Here is a 22,220-nt window from a genome sequence, read left to right as displayed (position 1 = left end):
TACACTTCAACAGGTTTGGAGTCAATCATTCTGTAAGGGTTTTTAATTGATTTTTCAGAATTTTTAAACAAAGAAACAAACAAACAAACAAACAAACATAAATCTTAACTATACTTAATCCAATCTTAGTAACATTGTTAAGTGACTTCCTCAAATCCCCCTGGCTGAGTTTCAATGTATATTATTGTAACAGTTTTCCAAAACCAATTTTCTCATAAAATTAACTTAATCACTTAACATCTTTCTTTCTTTTCATTTTAACTTTAAACATATTATTCTCTAACATCATATATTTAAATCCTAAGCCTATCTGGTATTTGCAAGTTTTTCCAATTAAGTTATCTTAACATATTTAACTAAATAGTCTTTGAATTCCATCCATTCCTCCTGGTACTCCTCCTCCTCCTTCTTCTGGTCATTCTGTAAGGGTTTTTAACAATATTATTAAACAGATGCTAGCTCACCTACGGATAGGCATTGCTTTTGAGTTTTTGAAACAGACAGAATTGCAACTAGGAAAGTTTCTTTTCTTCTCATTGCTACAGCCCTGTATTGGGAAAAGCGGTATCAGTTGAATTTATTTCTGCCATGCCACTATAAAAACGCAAAGGGGGAAATGGTGGTAACTGTTAAGTTTGCTCCATGAATAACATCCGCCTAATACAACCGCCTAATGGTTAAACTAGAGATTTGTGGTTTTATAACGCCTTTTGTGACTGAGTCAAGTGCTAATTATAACCAGTGTCCTCATCATTTAGCGATATTTTCATACACTCTGCATTAGGATATTTGGCCAAATGAGTTGAGCTGTTTTTAACAGTTCCCGCTAATAAATTATGCTGGCTTGACAAATAGAACTTCAGAGAAACAGATGGGCACTGGGCATCTACAGGCGGTCTGGAGTGGGGCGTTCAGCTGTGTGCCATAAGACTTTCACACTCTGACACATGAACATCTACCTTGAATGAGTGAAGATACAATAGCTTGAGTGGCATAAGTGAAGACAGCTATTAAGGCGTTGTACCCAGAAGAAGACTGATAAACTGATGTCAGGATGGGAGTTGCCTAACTCGAGCAGCTACTGCAAATTTCCCCCTTATGCTTTCATCATATGTTGTCATAGATGCCAACTCCCTGGGGCCCTGAGCACCCACAGAATTCCCCATGAAGGGGCCAGGCACCCACAAACTTCAATGCCAGGGCCATGCATGGCACCCATCGCCCCAGGCACCCATGGTCATAGTGCCAAGCAGGCACTCCTGTATGCTGTTGATGTTGCTGATGTTATTTTAACTTCAAAGGAACAGAAAAAGTGAGGTGAGCTACCATGTGAAGTTGTTGAAACATGGATGTCTAAGTTATTGGAATCCCACCATTTTTAATCAACATTATGTGAACTTTAGGCACAGGTTATTTAGTCTAGAGGAGACACTGCACAAGTTCAGTAGAGATTGCCAGTGGGGGAAGAGTCAATTTCTCACAAATTATCTCTAAGCATGAGTTTGGAATAAGGTGTGTTCCCAGAGCATTGGATACCCACCTCAGACGGAACAGATTAATCAGTAAAGATTTGCTGCACTGACCTCCAGTGATGGATGCATGTGAGAAGTTATTTGGTTTAAATCAGGGCCTAATGGATGGGGACAAATTGGTTTTTAAAAAATGATAGAAAATTATTGCAAGCAATTAAAAAAAATAATCCAAGTGTCCTTTTTGAAAGAAAGAAAGAAAGAAAGAAAGAAAGAAAGAAAGAAAAGGATTTAGATTTTTAAAACTTCTCCATGGACTTAATTTGTCCCACACTGTCATTGTTCATTGCGCTTTGTGGAGCAAAATATGCAAAAGGGACAGGTACATTTTTATCCCATATTGCTCCTTCACAGATATTACAAATAGGGTTCCATGGGAAATCTCACTGTTAAACCACTCTGGAAATTGTAGCTCTGTGAGGGGAATAAGTGCCTCCTAACAACTCACAGCGGGACATGGGTGGCGATGTGGGTTAAACCACAGAGCCTAGGACTTGCCGATCAGAAAGTCAGCGGTTCGAATCCCCGCGACGGGGTGAGCTCCCGTTGCTCGGTCCCTGCTTCTGCTAACCTAGCAGTTTGAAAACACATCAAAGTGCAAGTAAATAAATAGGTACCACTCCGGCGGGAAGGTAAACGGCATTTCCGTGTACTGCTCTAGTTAGCCAGAAGCGGCTTAGTCATGCTGGCCACATGACCCAGAAGCTGCACGCCGGCTCCCTCAGCCAATAAAGCGAGATGAGCGCCGCAACCCCAGAGGTGGTCACAACTGGACCTAATGGTTAGGGGTCCCTTTTAACAACTCACAGCACCCTTAACAAACTACAGTTCCCAGAATTCTTTGGGAGGAGAGCCTTGGCTTGATGCCACTGTTCTTTCCTCACCTCACCCTATAATAAGCCGCTTCTACATACTTTGCACAGCTGATTTTCATGCAGAATTCTGCCTCCAGTTCATGGGAATGGGGTGAAAAGGTTCGGCCAAGTCCCTCCCAGTTAAACGATGTTTCTCAGCTTTCCTATCACTAATTCTGCATTGTTTTTCTATGGTTTGTGTCCTCTCCACCCCCAGGGAATAGATTCAAATTCTTTGATGCTTTGCATCTGGATTTCAAAGAACTCTGGAGATGCCCAGAGCAAAAGGCAGCAAAATGGAAGGCAGGAAGGGTGGGACAGGGTAGAAGATCAAACAACAATAATTCCCAGCCTTATCTGCAGCTACGTAGCCACATGTGAAGTGTCCAACCCTTGATAAGTTTCACAAAGGAGCAGAAATGATGCAACACCCTTTTAATGTACCAGATAATAAGTAACATGAATGAACTGGTGGGTGTCATTGTTCAGACCAGAACACCCTTATAATAGATGGCTGGTTACAGTTCATCTGTGAATGTATCTTGACTGTGTGAAAATCCGATTATCAGCAGACCTCCGAGGCAGCTCAATCTGTGGGAATCCAGAAGTGTGGGAAAAGTACATTAGAACCGGACATTTCTCAAATCAGATGCAGGGCTTGTTTCTCACGAGTTTGCCCATCTAGACCCTTTTTATTTGTTTAGAAGGAAATGAGGCCATTTTGTCCTTAATGGCTGACTGCATCTCGGATGGCAACATGTATCGGACGGCAATCCATAGTTATTGACTACTCTGCCAATAGAGACTCAGCTGGCAAATTCTGTTTCAATTTTTAAATGCCTGTTGAAAACTCTCTTATTCCATCAGGCCTAGGCAGGCAATTGAGATACAGTGGTACCTCGTGTTACATACTTAATCCATTCCGGAGGTCCGTTCGTAACAGGAAACCGCTCGTAATATGAGGCCACTTTCTCTCATGGAGCCTCCTGGTGCTGCCACGCCACCAGCGCACGACTTCCGCTCACATCCTGGGGCAAAGGTCGCAACAGGGGGCATTTACTTCCGGGTTAGCGGAGTGCATAACCCGCAGCATTCATAAGGGGGGCGATATGTAACACGAGGTACCACCGTAGTTGGAAAAATTCTGATTTTCACTCTTTTACATGGTTTTTATTGTATGGTTTATAAATGCTGTAGTTGCAAACCACTCTGATTTTTTTTTTTTAATGAATAGCTGTATATAATTTTTTTTTTATAAATAACTAGGTATGTAAACTATGATAAAGCAGGCAATGAGTAATGGTTATCACGGCAAGTGATAGGAGAACTTTCTCCAAACTTGTCGGGTGGCAACAAAATAGCTGAACATATAGGGCAAAAAAGGTGGTGATCCCTAATAATAACAATAAAAACACTTCTCACAGCAACTCTGCAAGGTAGGGATGGGGAACCTGTGACTCTCCAGATGGGGTTAAGCTCCCAACAGCTGCAGCAAACATGTTCAGTGGTCAGGGATGATGGAAGTTGTCATCCAATGATATCTGGAGGGCCATAGGTTCCCTGTCCCTGAGGTAAGTGGAATACATACAGTGGTACCTCGGGTTACATATGCTTCAGGTTACAGACTCCGCTAACCCAGAAATATTACCTTGGGTTAAGAACTTTGCTTCAGGATGAGAACAGAAATCGTGCAGCGGCAGCAGGAGGCCCCATTAGCTAAAGTGGTGCTTCAGGTTAAGAACAGTTTCAGGTTAAGAACAGACCTCCAGAACGAATTAAGTTCTTAACCTGAGGTACCACTGTACTGCGGATGGTGAGAGAGAGGGGGAGAGAGTTGCCTAAGGCCATCTACTCAGTTAATGAGAGAAGAGATATTTAAACCAGAGACTTCCTGATAGGGGTGTGTGATTTTATCAGTTTCTGTTTCTCATTTTTCCAATCTTAAATTTGGTGCTCCACTTTTTTCCCTTTGAAAAAAGGTGGTCCTGCAAATTCATCAGTATTTTACTGTGAATTTTAGTGTGCAGTTTCGCCTACTATGCACATCTTTGCAAATGAAATATTATCCCTAATAATATTTTCATATTATTTTCAAAAATATTTGCATTCATATTCAAACCTTACCTTAGTATATGCATTATCTGTAGAAATTTACTCAGCGGGAGATCTGCATTGCAAAATTCAGAGAAGTGTGAGTTTTGCAGGCTGACTTTGCATCTTGTTTTAGAAAGTGGGAATTGGGAAAGCTCTGCTTTCAGTGTGAACTGAATCAAATTTCTTCCTTATCGCTACTTCCTGGTTTCTATAACCCAGTCTCTTTCTATCATCTGTGCTACACCAGTTACCATCTGTTTTCCTATTGCTTTTCTTCCTTCTTTCTCTCTTTGAGAGTAGGTTTGCCAAGGTGCTAACTGGAGCACAGGAAATATAGTCTGCTAGGTTGCCACTTCTGATGGCTGTACATGCAATTATTTTGTTGTTGGTACACTGCATGTACACGCAATGAAATGTGCGCACGTGTGATTATCTACATCATCACACCTGCGTGTGCAGATAGTTATCCCATGCGGCAATGTACATATGGATTTAATGGATTTCCTAGATGTAATTATATAAAACTGCATTCCGCTGAGTCAGATCATTGCTCCAGCCAGCACATGGACTGACTGCTACTTTCTACAAATGGACGCAGATTGTTCTTTCTAGCACAGTATATCTTGACTGCATTCCAAGGCCTGCAGCTCAGCGTTAAGTCATTTGCTTTGCACGTAAAAAACCCCCCAAAATTAAATTCTCTGAGAGGAAGGCCATCATAATATTTGATAGCACAGCTTTCAGAAAAAACAACAACAACCCTGTGTCGAAATCTTTGCAAAGCTGTTCGCTGTCAAACCAACGCACTAAATCCACTAAATTAACTCGGTAATAAGGTAGCTTCATGTGTCTTGGGCTGCATTCGTAGTCATGTTTCCCTGACTGTTAATATTTGAGCTTTTGCACAACATAAAAGCCACTTCCAGAAATACGGCAGAAGATAGCTCAGGTTGATTGCTTGTTTCCACATTATTTGCTTTCAGGAAAAAAAAATGTTTGCAAATCACATGGAAATAAGCACTAAACTCGTGCTATATTTGGCTATATTTTTGGCAGGGAAGCTAAAATATAGCGAGGAAATGAACAGTTATGGAAACATCAGGAAACAGAATTGACTGCCATGGGAACTGCCACCTTTGGACCTTTATTGCCAGACAACCTGGGGCTTAAATCCAGGAGAAACTTTCTGCATGCATTACATGTGCTCTGCTTGCAACCCACGCACTCCTCCCCTCCCCTAATTTATACAGCAGGCCATGTGTGGAAGAGTGTGCAAAACTAAACAGTGTGGCTGGTGTCACAATAACTGTTTGTCTGCATCCACCGAGCGAAAGGCTTGACGGAACACTTGCCCTTAAGCGTCACTCTAACCGCAGATCTCATTTACAGTTCTTTGGGGTGAGATGTTCTTGCCTCCGATATGAAGAGCTTTCTTTCACATCTGTCTCTCTGATGTGCCCCATGGGGCTGGTTGCGCACCAAGCGCCTAATGTAAATTGGCAGCCGGCCCTGCATTCTTGTTGCCCCAAACAGAGCAAAAACAAAGAGTTCTTGCCACAACAGGTCTCTTGTGCATTGAAAACAAACGCAAAACCCTATGATGCCTCTTTCGGTGTCTATGGATATCACACTAAAGAAAATAAAACCTCCCCCTTCCAAAAAAAGAAAGCTAAAAGGGATAAAACTTTAAAAAGGTATGCAGTACAAAACAATAGCAGCATAAGAAAGTACACGTATAGTTCAGCTGGTTAGAGCATGGTGATGATAACACCAAGGTTGCAGGTTTGATTCCCATATAGGATGGTTGCCTATCCCTGCAATGCAGAGCGTTAAACTATGAAGTTCTGGGTCCCTTCCAACTATACAATTCTAGGATTTTATATCCCAGCGGTGGAACAGGATGATGAAGATGATAGCTGTTATTTATTGAACTTTTAGAAGACATCTGAAGGCAGCCCTGTTTGAGGGAAGCTTTTAATGTTTAATAGGTTGTTGTATTTTAATATTCTGTTGGAAGCCACCCAGAGTGGCTGGGGAAACCCAGCCAGATGGGCGGGGTATAAATAAATTATTATTATTATTATTATTATTATTATTATTATTATTATTATTTCCAACCCTTCCTCCATAAGGAAGCAGGGTGGCAAACAAAGCAGAAATGTTCTAAAAACAATTATAAAATAAAATCTAAAAGCAGTTTTAGTCAAAAACATTCTTCCATCCAATGATCTTGAGGTTTCCAAGATCGCACCTTGCTGTTTTCTAAAAGCCAGAAATGAGCTACATAAAGAAATCTCATCAGGGGCACTGTACTGCAACCACCCAGAAATCCCTGATCTATACCACAGATTTATTTTGCTCCCCATAGCAAAGCAACATGGATCAGACCCTTGAGCATCCTGTTCTCACAGTGGTCAGGTGCCTGTGGTAGAGTTGCCATATTTCAAATGGCGAAAATCCGGGCAGAAAAGTTGTGGAGCCTTTTTGGCCACATCGTAAAAAAAGGCCATTTTTGAACTATTTTTAAGGGAAATCGGCAAAAGCAGCACTGCCGACATGGGCTGCCATACATCTGAGAAGCCCACAAGCGAGGTCTGAGTGCGAAAGCAAACTGATATTCAGTGGCAACCTGCCTGTGACAACAGAGGTAGTACAAACAGCCGTCATGTCTAGCAATGAATGATAGTGTTGCCCTCCGTGAATTTGACTAATCCTCTTTTAAAACTGGCCGAGTCAAGGGGACATCCTGACAATGTGTGGGAGCAAATTTGCTCAGCTGTGAGTAATGCAAACGCTGTAAATTTGACAGAATGCCGAGATTTTGCAAGAACCGATTCCTGAGTAGGAATTTCATTTGATTCTGCGTCGTTTATTCTGGTGGAAAAATCCTGGGGTTTTCGTGGCGAATATTGAGTAAGGGCAAAAGAGGAGGAGGAGGAAGGGGGATGTATAGGATTGAAGCAGGAGGCAATAGGTGTTTTGGGAGCAGGGAAATGAAGAAAGCTGAATGCAAGACCCAGAAGAGGAAGGAGAAGGAAACACAAGTCAGTTTTGGGTTCTGTCTGGATAGTCCTATTGAACATCCCAGCCTGGTTCTTGGCTATTATTGTGTGTGTGTCACACAAATTTCTAGTTTCTCTAGGCTCTAGAGCAACTGCCTAGAGCAATTAGATATACAGTGGTACCTTGGGTTACAGACACTTCAGGTTACAGACGCTTCAGGTTACAGACTCCGCTAACCCAGAAATAGTGCCTCGGGTTAAGAACTTTGCTTCAGGATGAGAACAGAAATCGTGCAGCGGCAGCAGGAGGCCGCATTAGCTAAAGTGGTGCTTCAGGTTAAGAACAGTTTCAGGTTAAGAACAGACCTCCGGAACAAATTAAGTACTTAACCCGAGGTACCACAGTATTTTAATTTAGGTAATCTATGTAATAGGCTTATGTTAGAAAATGAATATGGATTTTGAATTTGATGTTTGTAAAAAAAAAATTGGTTTTGAAAAAAATCCCCAAAACAAATTTCTAGTTTCTCTGCTGGTGGTATAAATTGCCAAATTAACCTCCTGCAGAAATAGACATGCTTGGTGTGTTTGTTTTACCATCAAGCATTCCAGGAACCCAATTTATAGCTATTGTCTGGGGTGAATGTGGTATCAATACTCCGCAAGGAGAGGCCAGCGGAGGACAGCAACCACCTGAGACCCATTTCCTTATCTTGAATCTCCCCCGAGTCAGCAAAAGCACAACATGCAAACAAACACTCAGCGTGTTAGTTATATATAGAACTCTCTTAGCGCATATTCAACATTCTTGTTGGCATTTAGCATTCTTAGCATGTCTCTGCAGGTGTTAAATTAAACCCAAGCCCGTGCAAGCCTGAGATCTTATTATTCTAAACCCCAGGCATGTGTACCTTTCATAAAAAGAGTTTTGTAGCATCACCAAGACATTTATTTTGGGAAGCTTGCCCCATGCCTAGGGATAACTGAATCTTACCAATTCTGGTTCCACTCCGTTCCTCACTTTTCCAATCTCCACAGTTTTCAGTGCTCCATATTTCCATATTATTTTGAAACCTGCACTTCAGCACAAATTTCTCCCATTCCACCATGTTTGTATGCAATTTTGCCTAATACAGTGGTACTTCGGGTTACATACGCTTCAGGTTACAGATGCTTCAGGTTACAGACTCCGCTAACCCAGAAATAGTGCTTCAGGTTAAAAACTTTGCTTCAGGATAAGAACAGAAATTGGGCTCCGGCAGCATGGCGGCAGCAGGAGGCCCCATTAGCTAAAGTGGTGCTTCAGGTTAAGAACAGTTTCAGGTTAAGAACGGACCTCCAGAACGAATTAAGTACTTTACCCGAGGTACCATTGTATGAACATTTTTTGCAAAACAGTTCCCCCTAATATAATGCATTTTTGTATGTTTTGCGGTAATATATGCATTTCTATGCACAATTTAACCTAGTGTATCCATTTCTGCACACGTTACCTGGCTTCAGAACTGCACTGGAAAATTTAGAGGAGTGTGCATTTTGATGGATGGATGTGTTTCACTTTGCATATTGCTTTTTGGAAAAGTGTGAATTAAGGTAGAATTGCCTTCAAAGATGAACAGACTCGAATTTCTCCCCCATCTGCAACCACAATGCTTCAATGCATCTGCACCACTCCAAAGCACTTAAAATGCAAAACAGTTGCAAAGAATCCCAGGGCGCATAAACATGGAAAGCATTCTAAATCTGAAGGCCTCCCATATAAAAATCATCTGTCCAGCAAGACAAGATCGAGAATAAGTCAGAGCTTGTGGGAGATTTAAAAAATGTTAGGGGAGGGGGGGGGAAGACTATTTGAATTGAAGAATGCAACTTCTGCAATGGGTTACGTTAAGTGATTGTTTGTCCACTGCTTGAACCTTACCCAGGAATGTCTTCTGGTTTTTATGCCAGTTCTATTTGCAGATTCCAGGCCTTTATGTCAGAGGGTGAAAAATAGCTAAATCTGTTCGCTGCTGCGATTAAAACACATAGCAAACTGACAGCAGAAAACGTATTTCTGTATAATCGCCCTGAGCAAATAGCCAATTATTTGAAGCACGTATGTCCCTCCAGTTAGTTTTGTAGGCTTTTTGTCTGTGGACCGTATGCACATAATAAAACTTGAGCTGGCTGGAGGAAATGGTATGTTTTAAAGAATGTGGGGTTTTCTTTTGAAAGGGGAGAGTGATGAGGCCTTGCAGATATTGGGGGTCGAGGGAGGCCATCTTCTAGGTGCCGCAGCAGAAAATGGACGAACAGCAGCAACAGCTACAGAGGAGAAAAGCTCGCTTTTATTTACTATCTGCACCACTGGACACAGATGAATTCTTTTGCCCTCCTTATCAAAGTTCCGTATGAAGTTTTGCAGGGATCTCCCCTTTCTGGCTCCACCAGGTCTCCATCTGATAACACCTCGTGCTCAGATCTGCTTCAGCAAACAACAGCCGCAGCAGGATCAAATGATACCACCTTCTCCGTTCATTGAAAACTGCATCACAAAGCGGGTGGGATAGCTCCCTCTGCCCTCCTTGTGTGACACGAAGGCATGTTGTAGCCAAGATGTGGAGCCGCTATCCATTCTGCTATGATGGCAATTTGCAGTGTCTTTGTGCACATTGAGAGAGTCTTCTGGGCACCCGCTTTGTTCCATCCTACTGTGGCTTGAGAATTCGGAAGCACAGTGGGCCTGCACAGCTTAAATGGCAGGCTTGAGTCTCAAGTTGGAGCCACCTGGGAGATGGAACAGGTTTTGTCCTCACTCGGTAGTGTCCTTCAAGAGCAGCCATCGTTAGGTTTCCTCTATAAGTGAATATTGTCCTCTGGCAGGAGTGAAGAATCGTTTTGGCCCCAGGAGTGTGGTGGGCAAACTTGGCAGGTGGGTGGGGCCACCTACATGTCAATCATCTGGTGGTATCCACTGACCAATAGGTGGCAAGTCCTGTCCTCCTTTCAAAGTTGACCTGTGAGGTGGTGGTGGTGCTGGTGGTGGGGTCTGCTTCACCAGTGTATTCCTCACAAGAAATGCCCTGGCAAAGCAAAATCAGGCAGGATAAGCAGGGGCAGGAGGATGTCTGCTTTTCCAGCTTTTTCCCTGAAGGGAACTGTTTGGCAATCATGTCAACTGATGACAGATGGGCATGGTTTGGGGGAAATGGCTGGTACGCAAAAATTGGCTCACTGGACACAGTTTCCCCACTGTCATGGGCCAGGATTCACTTTTGCCTGCTGAACAGCAGCCTGAAGGGGGAGTGACTCCACCTGCAGCTGATCAGCCTTCAAGGACACAAGAGGAGAAGGCACTGATGAGAACCAGCTGGCTTCAGCCTTCTTAAACAGAGCTCTCAGCAGCAGTCAGATGCTGCAAACAACGCTGTAGTTCCTGGTCCTACCTTGCTGCTTCCTGCTTCCTATCTGGACCCTTGAGTCTGTGATCATCTGGACTCCCTGACCTCTGGACTGTGAGACTTTGTGTGTCGATTCTGCTCTCAGGCAAGAGTTCCTCAGAGACCCTGCTTGCTTGGCAACAGAACTCAGACGGGGCTACAACACCCACCCTTGTTCTGTCACGGAGGACTAAAAACACTGAACCCATGACATGGTTGCAGTTAGGGCAAAACCTTATGCTGAGCTCATCAGCTCTCACTGATGGTGATTCTGCGGTGAGTTGCCACTGAATGGTGAAAAGGTAAAGATAAAGGACTCCTGGGCAGTTCATTCCAGTCGAATTTGACTATGGGGTGCAGAGCTCATCTCCACTTTCAGGCCAAGGGAGCCAGCATTTGTCCACCAACAGCATTTCTTTTCATCTGTCCAGCATGACTAAACAGCTTCTGGTGCAACGGAACACCGTGACGGAAGCCAGAGCGTATGAAAACGCTGCTTACCTTCCCGCCACAGTGGTACCTATTTATCTGGTATGCTTTCGAACTGCTAGGTTGGCAGAAGCTGGGACAAAGCAACGGGAGCCCACCCCTGTCGCACGGATTCGAACTGTCGGCCTTACGATCAGCAAGCCCAAGAGGCTCAGTGGTTTAGACCACAGCGCCACCCGCATCCCTGCCACTGAATGGCAGGCCCAGAGAGTTGCATAGCAGCTTCCAGGCACATTGAAATATTCATTCTTCCTCATAAAAATGATGTGCATTCTGCCTGTTTTCTTGTTTTAAAGCAGATAACCCTTCTCCTATATCTTCTTTGCAAGGAACAATTCTGACTTGGCTGTTTCTGAGCATTTGGCATTTGTTTCCAGTTATAAATGTTGAGTGCGCATGCCTCTCCTGAAAGAAAATATCTGCAAGTGTAAAACATATATGCTCCTTGAGCGCAGCATTTATTTAATGAGTGTATTGCTTGTTTTTACTGGACCAGTTCAGAATGTGGGCAGTAAGATAATCTCTTCCTGCTTCCTTCCTCCCCCACCCCCCATTGCAAAATAGCTGAATCAGGGAAGACATGGTGTGTCTGCGTGTAAAAGACACAGTGACATATGGAGGAGGGAGAAGTTTAAAAAGTCTTCTCTGGTTTGTAGAGGGTGAGGGGAAGAAGCAGGAAAGAATCATTCATGTATGTGTGTATTTGCGTTTGTGTATGAACTGCAATATGTAAGCTGCAATCCTATGTGTGTACGCTTGTAAATTAATTCACTTACTTTGCAGTGAACATTCGTAGTGGTGGTGATGATTATGATTTCTGTATATGCTGCCCATCTGACTGGGCTGCCCCAGCCACTGTGGGCAGTTTGCAACAAATTATAAAACCATAATAGCCCAGCGGTAGGACACATGCTCTGTATGCAGAAGGCTTCCCTCCCTGGCATCTCCAGGTAGGGCTGGAAGAGACATCTTCCAGAAAACCCCGAAGAGCTGCTGCTGTTCAGTGTAGACTAGTGGGTAGTCCCTGTGGTGTCCTCCATCTGTTCCTGGACTACAACTCCCATCATCTCTGAACTTTGGCTGTGCTGTCTGGGGTGATAGGTGTTCAGGAACACCTGGAGGCCCATAGGGTGGCTCACCCCTGATGCAGAGGATGCTGAATGAGAGGGACCAGTTGCCTGACTCTGTACAAAGCAGCCTCCTATCATCAGCTGGACCGATTTTTGAAATTATGTAAGGTTCCGTTCCTAGCAGTGCACTTAAGCTGCAAAAACCCCTGAAGGTCTGTGGCATGGGTAGGTAAACTAAGGCCCAGGGGCCGGATCTGGCCCAATCACCTTCTAAATTCAGCCCATGGACAGATCAGCATGTTTTTACATGAGTAGAATGTGTGCTTTTATTTAAAATACATCTCTGGGTTATTTGTGGGGCATAGGTATTTGTTCATCCCCCCCCCCTCAAAATATAGTCCAGCCCCCCCCCCAAGGTCTGAAGGACAGTGGAATGGCCCCCCGCTGAAAATGTTTGCTGGTCCCTGTTCTGTGGCATTACATTGGAATAGCTGGAACAGTCAAACTTGGAAGTATGGAATCAAGATGCCAACAAATCAAAGGGCTATTGATCCGGCGGGTGCCTATTTTGCTGATAATTTCATTGCTTTGTTATGTTTGCTGACTGATTTGTGGTCGTATGGCAATTAAACAGTATATAAATCCTGTGGAATAAAAAAAAATGAAATTCAAATTGAAATAAATAGACGTTAGAGAATGGATTTGTTAATGGCGAATTTTCGTTTCTTGCTCCTTTAGGGAAAGCAAACTACCTTCACACAGGAGAGGTGATCGATGGAGTGGACATGAGAGCAGAAGTAGGCTTGCTAAGTCGCAACATTCTCGTGATGGGAGAGATGGCCAAGGAATGCTACAATTACAACAGTGATCTGTGTTCCTTCTTTGATTTTGACACCTTTGGAGGCCATATCAAGGTATCGCTTGGTGTCCATGTATTGCTGGGTTTTTTCACCCCTGTGCTGGGACATTTCTTCCATGTGGCTGGGGGAGTCTGACATTACATTGAGCACTTGTATCTAACATATCCAATCTCAGACTTTATGTTGGTGGCAGAAATTTTATGTAGTGTGGGTACAATCGTGCCAATAGATCTATGTGCAATACTTTTCAAGATGAGAATTTATTTATGCAGCTCCTATACTGATGTGCCCTTTTGACCAAACAGCAGTCTCCTAAGCTGTGTACAAAATGATAGCAAACAATTCTAAAAAGAAAAAGAATATAAAGTTTGGGGGGGGGAGCTAAGTGGTAGAGCATCTGCTTTGCATGCAGAAGGTTGTAGGTTAAATTCCTGGTCTGAAATCCCCAAGGGCTCCTGCCTGTCAATGTAGACAGTACATCAGCTAGATGGACCCAGTACTGAGCTAGTGTTAGAATTCCTGTTCCGTGATTGCAGTCATAGGATTGTTGTCTATCACATGACGGTGTATGTTTTGACTCCACAAAGTGGGAAGTGATGGAGACAGGATGTTTGTGTCACTGTGTTCCGTGAAGTGGAACTATTGTCCTTTGTTCATTCTCTCTGCTCTCTGATGCTAGAGAGAGAGGGAGCCATGTTGCAGTGCTCCGTGTGTGTTTATATGTAAATAAAGTAGATTAGCCAAAATGCTGAGTTGCTGAGGTCTGTCACGTGAAATGCGCAAACTCTGTGGATCCCTAAGTGTGCCGATGTCTGTTGGCATTGATCGCTGTGCTGTTGGGGCAGAAGAAAGCTTTTGAAGCTCCCGAACGATCGACCAGGAGGGAGAGAACATGCCAGTCAGGCATGTGTGTCTGCCAGGGTCCTACTCGAGCGTAGGCTGACAGCTAGATGGTCTGGTTCAGTATAAGGGAGTTTCCTATGTCCTTGTTGGATTGCATCCATTGTTCTACTCAAGATCATTAGTTTCAATGGGTCTCCTAACAACTGTCAGTAGCTTTAACAACTACACCTCCCAGAATTCTTTGGAGGAAGTGATAAGTTCTTGAAGTGGTTGGATACCACTTTAAATGTATAGTGCAGATGTGGCTTTAAAAGCGCTGGATCACACTTGTTTGACAAACGAAAACAACAACCCTGAAAGCGTCTTGCACAAGTTTCAAGCCCGCCGGTTGATGGTGATGATGATGATGATGTGTGTGTGTTGTTCTCTAGCTTGGCCTTGGATTTAAGTCTGTCCACATGGAAGGGATTGAACTGAAGCACATGGGCCAGCAGTCACTGGGACACTACCCAATCCACTTCCACATGTCCGGAGATGTGGATGAGAAGGGCGGCTACAACCCTCCTACCTACGTGAAAGACATCTCCATCCACCATGCCTTTTCTCGCTGTGTCACCATCCATGGCTCCAATGGTCTGCTGGTAAGAAACTTGAGATTCGTTCACCATCTCTTCCAAATTCAAAGTGTTGGTGCTGCTGGTCTGCAGGTCTACCCAGGTGCAAATAACTTCAAAAACTTGGGGCCAAAGTACCAGAAGGGCAGATTCCTAATTCATCAAAACAATCACTGAGATGCTCTGATGGGGCACTTCAGGTGGTGCGATGTGTCCCTGAGGTATGGCTGGCCTTCAGTAGGGGCTAAGCCCAGGGGTAGGCAAACTAAGGCCCGGGGCCAGATCCAGCCCAATCGCCTTCTCAATCAAGCCCACGGACAGTCCAGGAATCAGCGTGTTTTTACATGTGTAGAATGTGTGCTTTTATTTAAAATGCATCTCTGGGTTATTTGTGGGGCATAAGAATTCGTTCATTCCCCAACCCCAATATAGTCTGGCCCATCACATGGTCTGAGGGACAGTGGACCAGCCCACGGCTGAAAAAGGTTGCTGACCCCTGGGCTAAGCTTTCTTTTTGGCAGGCCTTGCCCTGCAAAACTCCCTACCAGTTTGTTCAGACATATTTTGAAAGCCGTATTTTTTAGGCTGGCCTTTGCAACTGAATTTGCAAAGGGAGTGGCTGCCAAGACCATATAACACCGGTCCTGAAAGACCTACACTGGCTCCCAGTACGTTTCCTAGCACAATTCAAAGTGTTGGTGCTGACCTTTAAAGCCCTAAACGGCCTTGGTCCAGTATCCCTGAAGAAGCGTTTCCACCCCCATTGTCCAGCCCGGACACTGAGGTCCAGCTCCGAGGGCCTTCTGGCAGTTCCCTCGCTGCGAGAAGTGAGGTTACAGGGAACCAGGCAGAGGGCCACCTCAGTAGTGGCCCCTGCCCCATGGAACGCCCTCCCATCAGATGTCAAGGAAATAAACAACTATCTGACTTTTAGAAAACATCTGAAGGCAGCCCAGTTTAGGGAAGTTTTTAATGGTTGGTGGTTTATCATGTTTAAATATTCTGTTGGGAACCGCCCAGAGTGGCTGGGGAAACCCAGCAAGGTGGGCAGGGTATAAATAATAAATTATTATTATTTGTAAGGCATTGATCCTGTAGTGTGGCAGGAGCCGTGCTTTGGAACTCCCTGCCTCTTGAAATTAGGCAGGAAACCCTTGCCCTCTTGGTTTCTTGTAACCCCATTGCCCTCTGAAGTTTGGGGTGGCGGCAGCCCAGATGATTGCATTGCCCTGGAGAGTAGCAGTCCCTGAACTGTGGAATTCCTCCCTCAAAGAGGTGTTTCTGGAACTTTCCTCATAGTTTCATAACATGTGGGAGACACTCCTCTTTACCATATTCTCTTTACGCTGGTTTTTGTTTAGAACTTACCCTCTTCTCTTGATTGAAATCTGTTTTAATTGTTTTTAATATTTGATTCTTTTAATTGTTGTGATCAACCCTCAGACCTGTAGGGTAAGAAATAAAAATAGCAATAATACTTTAGACGCAGCTGGGAACTTTCTTGTTTTCACAAGCCTACTCAGACATGTAAAGTGGGCAGCTATAATTGTTTTAAAAGTTTTATTGATTTTTATCTGTGTTTTTTAATGGTGATGGCTTGATTCATATTCAGGTTTTTTTAAAACAACAATCCCTGGCTACAAGGATTTTAGCTGCGTTTCCTTCTACATTTTTATTATGTACTTCATAAAAATTAAATACCGTGTGCCTGTGAAAAACACACACCACAGAGCTGTTTACAAAGGGACTGAAACAATGAAATTATCAGTTAAAAAAAATTAAAATCAACAATACGCTAAAATCAAACATAAATATTCTACATTTCTGGATAGGCTTGCTTAAACCATGGAGGCAGAGGATAGCAATGATGGGACAGGCTTCTCCTCTATGGATTTGTCTAATCCTCTTTTAAAGCCATCCACGTTGGTGCCTACTGCTGCTTCTGGTGGCAAGGAGTTCCAAAGTTTAACTGTGTACTGAATTCAGAAGTCTTTCCCTTTGTCTTTCCTGAAACTTCCAACCTTGCATGTCTACAGATTCTAGTGTTATGAGAAAGGGTTCTTCTTAGATTAGCATTTATTAATTTACCATAGATCAGAGTCTATGTTCCTGTTCCTGTTACTACAACTGCTTTCCGATTTGTAGCCACATGTGGAAAGTAGCATGTCAGATGAGCAAGGAACCTAATGGACGTATTAACTGCAAAGCAAGGATGGCCAGAGGCCTGTTAAGTGGTAGAAAGCATCCTGGTTAAAGGTAAAGGTAAAGGGACCCCTGACCATTAGGTCCAGTCGTGTCCAACTCTGGGGTTGTGGCACTCATCTCGCTTTATTTGCCGAGGGAACCGGCGTACAGCTTCCGAGTCATGTGGCCAGCATGACTAGGCCGCTTCTGGCAATCCAGAGCAGCGCACGGAAACACCGTTTACCTTCCTGCCGGAGCGGTACCTATTTATCTACATGCACTTTGAGGTGCTTTCAAACTGCCAGGTTGGCAGGAGCAGGGACCAAGCAACAGGAGCTCACCCCGTCATGGGGATTCGAACTGCCGACCTTCTGATCAACAAGTCCTAGGCTCTGTGGTTTAACCCACAGCGCCACCCGCGTCCCACACCTCCTGGTTATGGTACCGTAAATACTTCTTCTGCAGTGACCGCACAGCTGCTGATTAACATGGGCCAATCCAAACCCTCATCAGAGATTCTAATTTTAAGCCCTGATCCTGCACAGATCAATTTTTTTTTTTCAGGGTGCTGCTGCCACCGCCAACTCAAATATTCAGAGTGTGACATTGCAGTGGCTCAAATGGGCGGGTCGGTTTTAGAAGATTTGGAAGCGTCCAGCTTCTCATTTTTGCCCTTTTCCAAGGAGCAAAATTATATTTAGTTCAAAGAAATTCTGGTAAGGAGCCACGTTCCTTCCTCGGCACTTCCACAGCCAAAAAGCAAGCAATGAGGAAGGAAACATGGTCAAGTTGATAGGAATGAAGAAAGCAGCTACCTCAAGGGATTTTCTGGTTGCTGCTCTTATTTTACATCCATTTTGAGATGTGATTGGATGTGCACAGCCTGTTCTTTTTGCATTCCGTTGCCATTTGACCTCCTTGCATAGCACTTTCTCTCTCTTCTTACACCTGTGTGTATCTAACTGCCGGCAGAGGGTAACACTACATTTGTGGGAGTAAACCTCATTGGACTCGGTAGGGATTACTCCTGAGTAAAACAGTACTTTCCTGAGGATCTTGTGCAAATGCATATAGAATCACCGCTCGTACTTGGGGAACCAGTTCCACCAAAATAGCAGGGCTGTTCTCCAAGTAAAACAGTTTAGGGATTTGGATGTGAAAGCGCTGACAAAATTATTGCAGCAGAAACGATATAATAAATATATAGTCAGCATTTCAGCCATAAGATGCATTGAAAAGATGTGGATCTCTGCCCACCCCTTAGTTTGTCTGCGACTATCTGGATTGCAGAGACTGTAAGGGGCTGGCTAATCTTGTATTTAAATGATCTTACATAATTGCATCCTCTGCTAGGGGAGCAAATCTAGATAGGCTTGGGCTCATGCCACCTTTTGCATGTAAAAACGTCTGAAATATTACTCTCGCCAGCAGCAGTGCATTAAAAGCCCACCACATCCTGCTTTCCTCATTACTTTGCAAATATGTGTGTTACAATCTGCTGAGCCACATTAAATTCTGGCCTGATTTATACCAAGGCTTGTTGTGGAGAGGGCTGGATGAACGCAGGGAGTATGTCATGCCAGAAGCTATTGGCATACTCTATAGATTTATGGTGGATAATACTCTGAGGAATACGCATGAGGGCCTGCTAGCTGCAGCAATGCTTGCATCTGGTGTCATTAATTCAGTTTGAGATTGACGATGCTCCTTTGCTGGAAAGGACAAATGCCATATGAAGTCTGCCCCTGAATTTAGGAGTCCAGCATTTATAAACCCTCTGATTTAAAGCCATGCCATCTTATATGTGCATGCACAGAAAGTGATTTAAATATATATATATTCCCAGCAAATCTAGGGGTATCCTGATTGAAATTTACTCGGAGTCGAGAGTGGATTTCATGCTCTTTATTCAGCTCATAGTGGTGAGGAGGAATGGAAGTTCCCCCAGAATGTCTGCCTTATATACATTACTTACACAATGGGCCCCACGAGATTGGCTAATTCCGGGATTCTCCTGTAGGCCAATCAGGTTGCGGATTCCCATCCACCTGGAGCTGGATTGGGTGGCTCCTGTGGACCAATCAGACTGCTGCATTCTGAATCCTATTGTTCTAGGACCAATCAGACTGTTGCCTTTTGGATCCTACTCAACTCAGTACATAACACTGATGCTCTTCTCAGACATGGTTTTCACATGTTGCAATGTGGATTCCTGATTACAGTGGCAATGAAGTCAATGAAGGGCTCTTCGTACATGCTCAGGGACACACTTGGCATCAGCCAACAACATGCAGATGCAAGAAAACCCTTGTGCGTGTCAACCCCTTCGAAATGAGCGTGATGCACTCCTACAATGGAATGGTACACTGATCTGAATCATCATCGGCTGATCTGAATCATGCCACCTTCATCTCTGATGGAAATAAGACGTAATGACTTGCCTCTGTGTCCAAACCGTAATGTAGACAAGCTATAGATGGTACCTCCTTTCCTTTTTCAAGGTTCCTTTTATCTCAGGGATGTCCATTGCATGCAGAAAGTCCTCAGGCTCCATCCCTGGGACATTGAGTTAAAAAGGATCAGCTTGCAGGTGATAAGAGAGACTTTGCCCAAGCCGCTGCAAGCTAGAGTAGATACTCAAAGGCTGGATCTACAAAGGTTGCATCCACAACATGGTCCCCTCCCAAAAAAATCATGAGAAGTGTAGTTTGTTAAGGTGTTGAGAATTGTGGCTCAGGCAAGCTACAGTTCCCAGGATTCTTGGGGAGAGAAGCCAGGACTGTAAAAAGTGTTGTTAATGCATAGTTTGGATGTGGCCCAGTATAAGTTAGCTTCCCACAATCCTGTCCCATTAGATCAGGGGTCAGCAACCTCTTTCAGCGTTGGGCCGGTCCACCATCCCTCAGATCATGTGGTGGGCCAGACTATTTTTTTTTTTTTTGGTGGGGCAGGAAATGAATGAACTCCTATGCCCCATAAATAACCCAGAGATGCATTTTAAATAAAAGGGCACATTCTACTCATAATAATATTAATAAGAATTTATTATTTATACCCCATCCATTTGGCTGGGTTTCCCCAGCCACTCTGGGCGGCTTCCAACAGAATATTAAAATACAATAACCCTCATTTACCCATGGAAAAACATGCTGATTCCCATACCATCCGTGGGCCAGATTGAAGAAGAGGAAGAGGAAGAGGAGGAAGATGAAGATTGAAGAAGAGCTCCCCCTTCAGGGTCTCAAAGCGGCTCACCTTCTCCTTTCCCTTCCTCCCCCACAACAAACACACTGTGAGGTGAGTGGGGCTGAGAGACTTCAGAGAAGTATGGCTGGCCCAAGGTCACCCAGCAGCTGCATGTGGAGGAGCGGGGAAGCGAACCCGGTTCACCAGATTACGTGTCTACCACTCTTAACCACTACACCACACTGGCTCTGTTGAGAAGGTGATTGGGCCGCATCCTGCCCATGGGCCCCTGCATTAGATACTCTCAGCATTGTTTCACTGGTTGTTTTTAAGTTGAACATCATTAATGCCATGAGCCTCACAATTACATTTAGGCAAGGTGCTGTTCTGAGCAACTTGGAAGACCAGCCTTGTATCCATGCCCTCTCCCTTTTTTATATCCACAGGTCAAGGATGTTGTTGGGTATGACACGCTTGGACACTGCTTTTTTACCGAAGATGGCCCTGAGGTACGCAATACTTTTGATCACTGCCTTGGACTCTTGGTGAAACCCAGCACGTTGCTGCCCTCTGACCGAGACACAAGGATGTGCAAGACGATCACAGAAGGAGCTTACCCAGGATACATCCCCAAACCTAGACAGGACTGCAAGTGAGTCAAAAAACAAACTTCTAATTTCCTTTGGCTTATAGAACTGATTTGCCTGGTGTATCTTAGTGTACCATTACATCCCATTGGGAAGCTTCTTATTCCTATTATTGTTGCTTAGTTGTTTAGTCGTGTCCAACTCTTCGTGACCCCATGGACCAGAGCACGCCAGGCACTCCTGTCTTCCACTGCCTCCCGCAGTTTGGTCAAACTCATGTTTGTAGCTTCAAGAACACTGCCCAGCCATCTCATCCTCTGTCGTCCCCTTCTCCTTGTGCCCTCCATCTTTCCCAACATCAGGGTCTTTTCCAGGGAGTCTTCTCTTCTCATGAGGTGGCCAACAGTATTGGAGCCTCAGCTTCAGGATCTGTCCTGCCTATACCTTGCTTGAAAAGAGAAATCGCCTAAATTTCCACTGTGCATCTCTCTCTCTCCCCCCCCCCTTGAAAATCACAGCCAAAACGAGGCATTTTTAGTCCTTCAAGTCTCAGTGGGGAGAGACTTGGGTACACACTCAAGCGAGAGGAATATTGCATTAGTTTTCCTGGTTATAATGCTGGCACTACTCGTGTTTTCTAATGTTCCTTTCACACTGCAGTACCTGTTGTGTTAGGGAACTGTGGCTTTTTGACCGATATACAAGCATGTTGTGCTAAATTTCATTCACACCTGTGACACAACAACAAACGACATTAGACGTTGCTGCTCCTCCACTCTTTCCACAAATGTGTGCTTCTGCTCTTCTAAGAAAAATGGCAGGAAAGAAAAGTATGCTGGGATGGCTCCCTGACTTTCGTCACTTTACTTGCATGGATTTTTTTCTGGAAGCAATTAAACATGGAAATGAGTGCGAATCTTCCACCATATTCCACTAGATCCCTGGAAGTGGTTTTTACATTGTATGAAAGCTTGAATAAGTTATGTAAAGGAAAACTTCTCTGCTCAATTATATAACCTGCTCAGTTATATAACCTGATTAAATATACAGTTGTACCTTGGATCCCGAATGCCTTGGTACTTGGACATTTTGGCTCCCAAATGCCGCAAACTTGGAAGTGACTGTTCTGCTTTGAGAATGTTCTTTGGAACCCGAATGTTGGACTGGGCTTCCTGGGCTTCTGATTGGCTGCAGGAGCTTCCTGCAGCCAATCGGAAGCCGCGCCTTGGTTTCCAAACGTTTTGGAAGTCAAACAGACTTCCGGAACGGATTCTGTTTGACTTCCAAGACACGACTGTAATGCCCTTCCCTCTGCACACTCCATTTGGGAATTGTGTTTTTTTGTTTGTTTACGCTTGTCTTTTCCCGTCTAACCAACAGTGCAGTCTCTACCTTCTGGCTGGCCAACCCTCACAACAACCTTATAAACTGTGCAGCTGCAGGATCCGAAGTGAGTGCAAAGGGAAACAATTGCCTAGTGGTGCAA

The 22,220-nt window shown here is 44.2% G+C and overlaps 1 protein-coding gene across 6 annotated transcripts in view; it reads left to right on the top strand.

Annotated features, from left to right (window-relative positions):
* The window catches only part of CEMIP (cell migration inducing hyaluronidase 1), a 161,865-nt gene that overhangs the window by 115,522 nt on the left and 24,123 nt on the right, over positions 1 to 22,220 (top strand). For all 6 annotated transcript variants that reach the window (XM_083712458.1, XM_083712457.1, XM_083712459.1 and 3 more), the window contains exons 12-15: positions 13,199 to 13,374; positions 14,595 to 14,804; positions 20,594 to 20,799; positions 22,115 to 22,184. In XM_083712458.1, coding sequence (XP_083568584.1) covers positions 13,199 to 13,374; positions 14,595 to 14,804; positions 20,594 to 20,799; positions 22,115 to 22,184 — 662 coding nt within the window. The remainder of the gene's footprint in view (positions 1 to 13,198; positions 13,375 to 14,594; positions 14,805 to 20,593; positions 20,800 to 22,114; positions 22,185 to 22,220) is intronic.

Source organism: Podarcis gaigeae (genome assembly GCF_964106915.1).
Source record: "Podarcis gaigeae genome assembly, chromosome: 14".
Classification (NCBI taxonomy): domain Eukaryota; kingdom Metazoa; phylum Chordata; class Lepidosauria; order Squamata; family Lacertidae; genus Podarcis; species Podarcis gaigeae.
The sequence above is the reverse complement of the archived record's forward strand: the minus strand, read 5'-3'. Positions and strand labels throughout refer to the sequence as shown.